General features: G+C 49.6%; 5 protein-coding genes across 5 annotated transcripts; 3 read left to right on the top strand and 2 right to left on the bottom strand.

The window, feature by feature from the left end:
- Window positions 1-323: 323 nt before the first annotated feature.
- Window positions 324-1,013, bottom strand: GT037_004835 (uncharacterized protein; the record flags this gene model as incomplete). Its single annotated transcript, XM_038929882.1, has 1 exon — window positions 324-1,013. One exon carries the CDS (start codon window positions 1,011-1,013, stop codon window positions 324-326), a length of 690 nt encoding a protein of 229 aa, XP_038788154.1.
- Window positions 1,014-2,001: 988 nt separating this feature from the next.
- GT037_004834 (uncharacterized protein) lies at window positions 2,002-3,417 on the top strand (the record flags this gene model as incomplete). The annotated part of the gene is made up of 1 exon (XM_038929881.1): window positions 2,002-3,417. The coding sequence occupies one exon, from the start codon at window positions 2,002-2,004 to the stop codon at window positions 3,415-3,417; it is 1,416 nt and encodes a 471-aa protein (XP_038788153.1).
- Window positions 3,418-3,443: 26 nt separating this feature from the next.
- On the bottom strand, window positions 3,444-4,889 carry GT037_004833 (mfs general substrate transporter; the record flags this gene model as incomplete). Its single annotated transcript, XM_038929880.1, has 4 exons — window positions 3,444-3,524; window positions 3,581-4,181; window positions 4,228-4,532; window positions 4,581-4,889. The coding sequence occupies 4 exons, from the start codon at window positions 4,887-4,889 to the stop codon at window positions 3,444-3,446; spliced, it is 1,296 nt and encodes a 431-aa protein (XP_038788152.1).
- Window positions 4,890-5,976: 1,087 nt separating this feature from the next.
- Window positions 5,977-6,798, top strand: GT037_004832 (uncharacterized protein; the record flags this gene model as incomplete). Its single annotated transcript, XM_038929879.1, has 1 exon — window positions 5,977-6,798. One exon carries the CDS (start codon window positions 5,977-5,979, stop codon window positions 6,796-6,798), a length of 822 nt encoding a protein of 273 aa, XP_038788151.1.
- Window positions 6,799-7,632: 834 nt separating this feature from the next.
- On the top strand, window positions 7,633-9,816 carry GT037_004831 (uncharacterized protein; the record flags this gene model as incomplete). Its single annotated transcript, XM_038929878.1, has 5 exons — window positions 7,633-7,720; window positions 7,768-8,080; window positions 8,136-8,318; window positions 8,371-8,655; window positions 9,366-9,816. The coding sequence occupies 5 exons, from the start codon at window positions 7,633-7,635 to the stop codon at window positions 9,814-9,816; spliced, it is 1,320 nt and encodes a 439-aa protein (XP_038788150.1).
- Window positions 9,817-10,049: the final 233 nt, after the last annotated feature.

Below are 10,049 nucleotides of genomic sequence, written 5' to 3'. Positions count from 1 at the left end.
GGGGGGAGAGAATTGGAAGACAAGGTTACGAGATATACCCCGGTGTTGTAGAATACCGTCATGGACGAGAGGTGCCGAATCGCTATTGCCATTGGAGATTGGATGGTGTAAGTGGTCTGGTGCTACCTTCCTTGCGACTGCTGACAGGAGAAAAGATCCGACTGCTGGCGATCCCGTATCCTCCTTACGAAATAGATCACAACATGATTGACGCATCAATGCACATACTTCGGTCCCGCCCAACTCGAGGTTTGCTGACGTGATCCAATTCTGCGTCTGAGATCCATCCTTTTCAACATGTTTTCATCAGACCTTTTCCTAACTTAGCCGAGAACAGCATGACACCTTAAACTCTTAATCTCAAAACCAAACTTCACATCCCCGATCATCTTACGATCCGTAGCGCTTCCCTCCTTTCGCCGCGGACCAGTTCTTTCTGAACAGTCGTCCCCATCCCAAAACATGCACTCGAAGTAACGTTCCACAACTAGGGAGCGGATGGGCCACGGGATTTCGGAATGCCGGATACAACCATCGACGTCAAATGAAGTGCCTTTTCCGCGTATGCTTGTCTGTGGGAAGATGAGGATGCGGAAGGGCGATTGGGTTTGCCGCGCTGCTAGCTGGTTGGTAATTGTCCTGCTGGTGGAGGGGTCGTCGATCGTGGATGGAACCTGAGGGAACACTGGCGGGGTTGGCAACATCGTATCCAAAGTTGTGGTTGACCAAACGTAACTGTTAGGGACCGGCTTAGAACTGACGAGCGATGGTTTCCGAGGGCTGCTCTCTGGGGTGCAGTGCGGTGTGGGGTTGTCGATGCAGGTTTCCTTTGCAAGACACTCGCTGACGACCTGGGTGTTGCCATTCTTGCATGTGAGGACTCTGAAGACATCGCTGTTGGCTCCAGAGAAGTCTAGGCAATACAGTCCTTCTTTGGTACATCCGGTGGTGATCGCGGTGAAGGTGAGGCCGAGTACGCCAGAGACGGCGTAGAAGAAGCCCAGTATCTTCATCGCGGCGGTCTCAGGTTTTCGTTGCTCACCAAGCGGTTCAAGTGGGAATCGCGAGTAGGGAGATAAGAGTAGCGGCCACGAGAGAGGCGGAAGGATTTATCCGTGTACAACCTGATTGGTGAAATGAGTCGGGAATAATGTGTAACCGTGGGACGTTCTGGGGGTACAAACGGAGGATTGGTAAGGCCCGTGCCGAAAGGTAGGCGCTTCTGAACAATTCATCTCATGTTGATAGAGATTCACAATGGATGCTCTATCCCACAGCTTGGTAGCTCGGTCGCCTGAGATGAGTCTTGAGACAGAGGGAACCACGACTGGGATCTACATCTTGAGGCGCATGTCCTTTCGAGGCTCTGCATATACTTTGGTTGAACTCATTTCAACAGATTAATAGAACCTATCAAGTCTTGGATTCGCTGTGTGACGATGAGTACTTACCGTGATGTCGTACTACCGAATAGACAATCGGTACTAGAGAACAGACCAGGGTGATAAAAGCCTCAGTCTCATTTAAAATTGACTGAAAGGCGTTTTAAATGCATTTGGTTGCAGAGGGACAGCTTTCAGGCTTCTCACGCAGGCTTTGTACGATCCTTCATCATCGCTATCGGGAGTGTATTACTGGTCGTCGTTGCCTGAAAAGCACAGAGAGATACGAAAGCAGTAGCTTTATCCGCTCCTCTCACTTCGTATATAACTCAGTGATTGTGCGGTGTGGGTCATTGCCTAACATCCAGCGCTATTGCCAGTACAGACTTACCTCACCTTCGACTCGACCTGCAGTCTCGCTCTGTACAAATGTCTCGTTGCAGTTTGCATCCCCTCCAATGTATAATTCCAGTTGTAAGCAGTTTCAGGGCTACGAACACTTTTTGTCATTGAACCAACAATTGAACACCACTTACTCTCCTCCAATACTATGAGCAGACGATCGAAGCTCAACAAACCGGCACTACTGCTACAATATATACCTCGTCTAAGTTTCAAAATGAACGCCATACTCAAGATCTCGCTCAATGAGTGGCAAGCGCCCCTGTCAGTTCAGCATCCATTCGTCGATCAAGTCCGAGAATCTGTGTTCAAGTATCGCCTCCAATCTGCGAATCATTTTGATATACCAATTGAGGTATGCCAAGCAATTCACGAAGATAATCCTGAGCGCTTCGCCGAACCTAACCAGAACTTCATGCTCTACGTCGGCTTCTATAACTTCGGCATCAGTCCAGTCCTGGCTGCTTGTCGGCCCAAGATCCAGAAGCGCGGAAAAGAATGGGTGTTCGGAGAAGATGTGGAGGTCTACGTAAAAGATAGATTCGTATCACTGCAATGGTTCCTCGACATCGAGTTCCCGACACGTGATGAGCCAGTGGGCGACGCAGTCATGTTCCAGTGGTGGAGTGCCAACAGCCAGATCTTCAGCTGGATGCGACTACCAACAGAGCTGAAAGAGCGGATCATCCAATTCTGCATGCATCGCTCCCCACCGCCAACGATGTCCAACAAATCGAGAGCCAAAAAATCTAAAGGCGCACCCGAAGTCACCGGGCAGTTCGACAAATGGACTTCACTCCTCAGCGTCTCACACCAAGTCCGCGCAATCTGTCTACGTTTGTGCTTTGTGGGAAGCAAAGAGATGACCTATAGCAATGGACTTTGTATTGTAGCCAGAGACTTCTATAGCTTCAAGAGCTGTATCCGCCGATTGGGTAAGCACCGTCAGCTGATCGAGCCAAACGGCGTTCCACACGATGACAAGACTTGGGAGTTGGCGAATCTGTACAAATCGTTTCCAAGGATATACCCACATCTCAGCCAATATGCCACTTTCTATCATGGTATTCGCAAGATGTACCTTGAATTCTCCTTTCTGGACTCTCTACACTTCTTCAAGGTCACGACGGGATCTTTTTCACAGCACTGGAAGCCGTATCATTTAGACTATGAAGTCTTTGAGCGACTTCCATATCTGAATGAGCTTATCATCAAATTACCCGATGCCAAAGGCCTTCTGGAAGACGACTACAGACAGCCAGTTAGGCTCTTCTATGGCGAGCCTTTTAACTGCCCTCGAGTCCTGCATCGACTCATTTTTGAGAGAGCGGCTAAGGTGTTGGCTCCTTTGGAGAAATTTAAGATGCATGGGTTCATCGATAACGAAGAGGAGAGACGATTCATCGAGTTCCTTGCATGTGCTAAAAGAGGTCTGAAGATAACTATCAAGGAGCTTGAAGAGCTATACAGGGAAGACGTGGGAGGCGTAGAGCTAAGAGAGAGTGTTGGACCCGGTGTTGAAAGAGAAGACGTGGGTGTAGAGGAGCGAGAGATCATTCAAGACGACTTCTGGCCACCTAAGTGTCGATGCGAGGTGCTATGCAGAAAGGTCGTGCATCCGAGCTCTATGTAAGGTTGAGTATTGAGGACAATACACGTCTACCATTTTTTCCCGAGGTCTTTGTCAAGCAATCGGCGGCTGACGAGCATGAAGATTGATCCTGTGATGAGCGAAGCTCCCTGTCGCTTGTTAGTCACTAGAGTGGTTGTGCGATAATAGTCGAAAGTTAGCCTACTGAGAACGAGATCAGCCATCGGTATCCATCCTTTGCCTTGTCGTCCGTAATGAGGGAACCACCAATAGGCGTACCAATGAGACTTGCAATAGCTATCACGCTATAGAAAGCACCGATGCGGGCTCCGAGTTTATCGTCAGATGTGATCTGGCCAATTACCGAGGGCGGAAGAGCAGTCACACTACTAGTGCAGAAGCCGTATACGCAAACGAAGAATATGAGGGTCGCCATGGAAGTGCTGAGTAGCCAGAGAAAGAGACACAGGCAACCAGAGACAAAGGTAATGGGCCATAGTAGGTTCAATCGGCCGATACAATCTCCTAGGAACCCGCCAAAGGTTGCGCCGACGATGCTGGAGCCGTTTAACATGCACAAAAAGTATTTGCTAACAGTGTTTCCAGCATATACGGCGTTGGCATATGATTTAAGGTAGTATGCGGGAATCCAAAGGCCGAGAATAGCAAACCACGTGCCGATGCATAGTACCGCATAGCTCCTGTCAAGGAATCCTCTGAAATCGATAAGCGACGCGAAATCTTTGCGATCGGGCTTACCGCTAGGCTTGCTTGTGGAGGTACACAAAGCGATGAAGTAGCAAACACTTCAATGGTTAGCTGACGATCGACTTGTAGAGCACTGGTACGTACGCAATCTTGACAGCAGCTAGGCGTAACGAATTTGAAAAGCCCACTTTCGGTAGGAGTTGCTCGAACATTAGCGGGAAGCCGATGCCGCCAAGTGCTGACCCTGTTGATACAAGCCCCATCGCCAAAGCGCGCCGCTCTTTGAAGTGCTGGCCCACGACTGTGAGTGCTGGCTGTACACCGAATGCTATAGTAAGACCCATGAGCAAACCTTGTGTCATGAGAACCAGCCAGAATTGGCCACGATGTATGGACGACAGCATGACAAGAGCCAGTGCAGTACCAGTGCCTGAGCCAAGATAGAGGTACTATGCATTATGAGTCTTAGGCAAGTAAAGCTTGTGAAGTATACTTACCCTAACACCATACCGATCACAAAGAGCGCCAGAAAGAGCAGCCAGCAAATTCATGAGTGCCATTTGGAGCGTCCCGATAAACGCTATAGTCGATGGCGGCGTCTGTTTCAAGAAGTCACTACTATAGTAGTTCTGGAAGAAGCCAAAGCTGTTCATAACTCCGAAGGAAGCGTAGTAAACTAAGATGGAGCCCGCAACCGTGAGCCATGCTGCATGACCTCCATCATGTTCTTGCAGCTTCTTCGATTCGGTATTCTCGGTGCTCTGAGAAGGGGAGCGTCCAGGGATGCTAGGAAGCTTTTCCGGCATTTTGTAGATGATATGGCTGATGGGCTAGACGTAACAGATAGCCGATGTATCTCACCTGCCCCCGGGCATCATTATATATGGTCCCTTCTACCTACTGTTCGTTTTGGAAACGCAAAAAAGGTACAGTGAGTGCCGAGCTGGCCAGCTTGTGTAAGAGTACGCCGGAAGGGAAGGTTGCGTTCACGTCAGCCTTCCCTCCCATACTCCCCATGTATCTTCTTTCTGTTTGTCTTGGATGTACATGGTCGTCATAGATCGTCTAAAAACGGTGGGTTCGTGAGTCCTGAGAGCGTTAAAGGGAAGGGGCGATCGCTATGGAAATATTGCTGTCACGATGGATAGGTCGGAAATCGATGTGAATATGACTGTCGACAACGTAGCAACGGAGCAGGTGGGTACGTACATCCCGGATGTACCCTGAAAACCATACGTGCGGGCCTTCGTCAGACTCGCTAACAATGACGTTTTTAACAACAAGAGATATGTCATTTCGGTTGCAGTATTGATCCGCCGAGAGTGGATCCAATCAGCTTGCTGACCGTTTCGTGATACAAATGACGGAATCCTACTGGGTTATGCGAAGCACAGTTCCACTTATGTCTTGACTGATGATCCAGGGGAAGCCAATAATTTGTTCTGGCGACGAGATCAAACATCGTGGACAAGACATAGTGCAACTGGTGAGATTGCAGTAGCGTCCAGGCTCCTGAACGTCTTCAGTGGGCGATATACATTTCAATACCGTTCGATGAGTAGATACAATGGCTGAATCGATATGCTTTAGGACTTGCATGGTCGTTATAAAGTATAGTCTCGCAGGTTCGAGAACAGTTTCAATCTGGATGTTTTGTCACACGGAGCAGTGCAAAAGTCCTGGTCTGTTCAGCTTTTGCGAGAGCGATACGTGATGTCGTGCGTGTGACAGGCGAGATTGTGGTTTGTTGAGTTGAGACAAAGTCAAGGGATGAAGGTGCAGTGCGTGGGCTCGGAAATAAGCACTAGCGCGAAACCCTGCCGCTAGCACTAAGATACAACACACCAACACACCCGTCCATCCAGTTTCATCAACCATTTGTGTTCTACGATCATGTCTCAAGTCAATAACGCTCAGATCACAGCTCCTTCGTGGTTCGAAGAGAACCCTTCACACGATCATATACCTTCCGAGACCCGGCGGCTCCTGGAATCGTGGAGTGAAATCCCATCCGATGACGTATTAGACCATGTTATCAAACTCCGTGATGAAGCTTGGAAGGTTCACCCATATCCTTGCATAGGACAGTTTCGATTCCTTGAGCCGAGCTTTTCCGAGCTGCCCGACGAGTACGATGAGATTGTCGAACGCATACGCAAAGGTCAGAAGCTTTTAGACATGGCTTGCTGCTTCGGTCAGACTATTCGGCAGCTTGCGAACGACGGCGCTCCAACTGAGAACATCTACGGCTGCGATTTGCAGCCGGATTTCATCGAACTAGGCTACAGTCTATTCCGCGATCGAGCGAAGCTCAAGACCAAGTTCTTAGTAGCGGACATCTTCGATTCCAAGTCGGCACTTACGGATGTCAAAGGCCAAATCGATATGATCTATGCTGGATCTTTCTTCCACCTATGGGGATACGAGAAACAAGTCGAAGTATCCAAAGCCGTTGTAGTGTTGCTACGTCCACAGCCGGGTTCGATGATACTCGGTCGTCAAGTTGGAGCCACTGAGCCTCTCGAGAAGGATGGCCCTACAGGCACAATGTATCGGCATAACGTGGAAAGCTTCAAAAGAATGTGGAAAGAAATAGGAGATGATCTCGGCATCAAGTTCAACGTCGAGGCCAAACTCAAGCCGCTAAGCAGAGACCATTTGAAATTTCATTTGGACAACACGAAGCGGCTGTGGTTTGTTATTCGCTTAGAATAGTTACTATAGAATTACCTTGTTGGGCGTGTATGAAAACCTTCAAACCAAGTTCTTCTACCCTTCTTTCGTCATGCGAAGTTGTCGCGTCCGCGCCGGTCTGGTCCAGGCTGGGTAAAGGGCGCGGATGGATTAGAGCATCTGGCCCACACTTGGTGGTGCAAAGCTGTACAGATCGCCTGAGTCCAGGAGGCTAGATCTGGTACGTACGCTAGCGAAGAGACCTAGTGATAGTTCCTGTGTTAGGTGGCATCGTCGCTATTTTTGCGTAGCGATTTCCATGCTATGGCCAGACGCAGATGTATTTTGCCGGGATGTGTAGGGACAATGGGCCCAACTACGGCAGCCCTGTCCGCCTGTTACTTTAAGCCTAATTCCCCATACTTTTCGATATTTCGGTCTCAATTTCAAGAGCGTCTTTGATTGGACAACTCAATCTTCGACCATAGCACCGGGAAAGCCACATGTCTGGCTGCAGAAACTAGCGTAAACCTCTGCTCAGTAAACATGTGTCGAACAACATCTGCCGGCGGGAGGCGGTCATATTCTCGTGTTCATTTACTATGGTAGCAGCAATGTACGCGTTCTAGCCCATCTTGCCCCAGCCAGATCACCGAGGCTGCAAGAAGCCCGCATTTCATCTATCGCAAATGAAATGCGAGATGCAACATACGGCTCAGCCGCTTTATTTAGTGTAAGAATTCTGCTGTGGAAGCTTTTACATATTGCTTATAAGTAGAGACTCTACCAGCTGACAGTCGTGCTCAGCGTCAACTTTGATACCAATCCATCCCACCCAAAAGTTCCGCATTGATCAGGGCGTCTGAAAAAGCCAGTATGAGGTTTTCCGTCGCATTTGCTGCAGTTCTTGCTGCGAGCGTGGAAGCGTCCGGTCGTCAAAGAAGGCAATGGGGGTATCCGGATGGTATGAACTGCTCCCTTAGGGAAAAGGGTAGACTAACGCATGATTAGTTGAGGATTGCGGTCTCGATGGATTTGAAGGGCATACGTCTGAGGCGGCATTGTTCTGTTCCAACATCCTTCGTTCAGGGACTGCAACAGCCACCGTCACCAATGGCTACACCACGACAACTACCACGACCAAGAAGACTACAGTTACCATCCGGCCGACAACTACTCCCACACCGACGCCAACATCGAAGTCAACATCTTCATCTCCTTCGCCACCGTCGTCGTCTTCATCGCCCAAGCCATCATCGTCGGCTACACCTGTACAGCCTTCTTCCACAGTAGTGTCTTCGACCCTCATTTCGAGCCCATCTCCGTAAGTCGTTCAGCTGTGACCTTTCGCATTCTGCAGAAAGCTGATCTGTTTGCAGCACACCCACAGCCGCTCCGAGCTGCGGTATTGTCGCGTACGTCAAGACCACGCCAGCGTACTACTTCGAGTCTAGCGGCACAAAGAATACTTTCGATGCTTGCAGCGCGCTTTGCAAGGCTGATAGTAAGTGTAAGAGCTTCGGCTACGGAGAAGCAAACTGCATGCTCTTCGACGTCACTGCGTAAGTTTGGTCCCTTTGATAGAGTGCTGCCGCATACTGACTGTATCAATAGGGCGGAAAATACCAACTACAACCCCATGTCTCCCTACACCTTCTATGACGCCGCCTGCCCCGCTGAACTTCCAGTGCGCAAGCGCCAACTCGACATCTCACTCGGTCTCCCCGGTGGCATCCACATCTCGCTTGGTCTCGGTCCTGGCGAGATCTCGTCGGCTTGCTCGTGCTTTATTACCAAGGGACCTGCCAGTACTACGGTCACAAGGACAGTCAGTAGTGCAGTTGTCAGAACCAGTACTGTGACTAGTATTGTTACTAGGACGCGAGGTGTTGGTGCTGAGTAGGCAAAGCGATGCGGGGAAGAGCAACGGACTCTCGCGAAAGACAATGCAGAAGTTGTTACATGTCCACTTCAATAGTCGCCACCAGTGTTCTCATATTCATCCAGCGAGGTCGCATAAGACGCTCTGATCTCTAGGCATCTCAGAATGCCGTCATTTGCACTACCAGTATTGTGTTATCTCTCGCTCCTGAGCATGACCCTTTGTATGCCGATCAGATAGGGTAGTTTTCGAATGGTAGGTGACAGCGCGCTCGATGCAGTATGTCTGCATCGGCATGTGGTGAGATAGTTATCGCGCGTAACGTATCCGATAGCGGGAGGATTGAGGTACTAGGGATGCTTCGAAGAGAAATTATGCTACAGCTGCTTGTCTGTCAGCGACCGGTGCGTATAGATGCAATGCTGGCATATCCCCAAATACTGACCTACAGACTGGTGCACACACAGCCTTGCTACTGTAGCTTGTGTATGACGTGATGTTTTCGTCGCAACCGGCGACGCGTCGCAGAGTCTCACATATCACCACTGCAGTCGAGATGAAACGATTGGAGCGGAACTCAGCCGCGCACCGTGTTAAGGCCCGTCTTGTTACGCAAGAGAAGATGCGAGGAAGGCAGTATGCTAGCCATTCGGAAGAGCGTGGGTGGGCGCATCGGGTGGACCCTTGAAGACGACTAGCCAAAGCTTAGCTAATAATTTAGCCCTAGATCCATAAACTTCCTTGCACCGTCGTCCAACCACCACCAAGACCCTATCACCATGGCGCACTTCTCCCAAATCACAAACATAGCCGAATATGCAGCCTGCATCAAGGCCACAGCAGGAAAAACTGTTCTACTAGCCTATTGGCCCGAAGACGAAACAACTAATGAGGTTGCTACCGCCCTTCAAAAACTACTCCCGTCAACATCCTACGAGCAGTACGACGTCGTCGACATCTATTGCTTCGATATGTACTCGCTGCCAGAACTAGGCAATATGTTGGATGTGAGCTTCGTGCCGACGCTGATGTGGTTCATGGACGGCGTTATGGATGCCATCGTTTGGCATGAAGGCTGTGCAATTGAGGGCGAGAGTGTGGAGAAGGGTGTAAAGAGGGTAGTGGATAGGATCAAAGGAGGAGATATCGCAGGAGAGGATAGTGATGATGACTGGTAGATGTTCACAGTCTGGAAGAGGAGGACAGAAGACTTTGTCACGTCGACACCTTTTATTCTCGAAGCATATAACGAGGCTTGCGGGCGTCGCTTTCATCAGACACTGTTCCGATAATATCCCCTCCTGAATTCACTTCGAATTTCGGCAGCTGAAGCATCGATACAAACAGTGGATCAACACGACTACATTGAAGTTTATACCACGAGCTCCAGGAAGACATCCTCTACGTGATT

Source organism: Alternaria burnsii (genome assembly GCF_013036055.1).
Source record: "Alternaria burnsii strain CBS107.38 chromosome Unknown 698, whole genome shotgun sequence".
Classification (NCBI taxonomy): Eukaryota; Fungi; Ascomycota; class Dothideomycetes; order Pleosporales; family Pleosporaceae; genus Alternaria; species Alternaria burnsii.
This window is presented reverse-complemented; position numbering and strand designations above follow the sequence as displayed.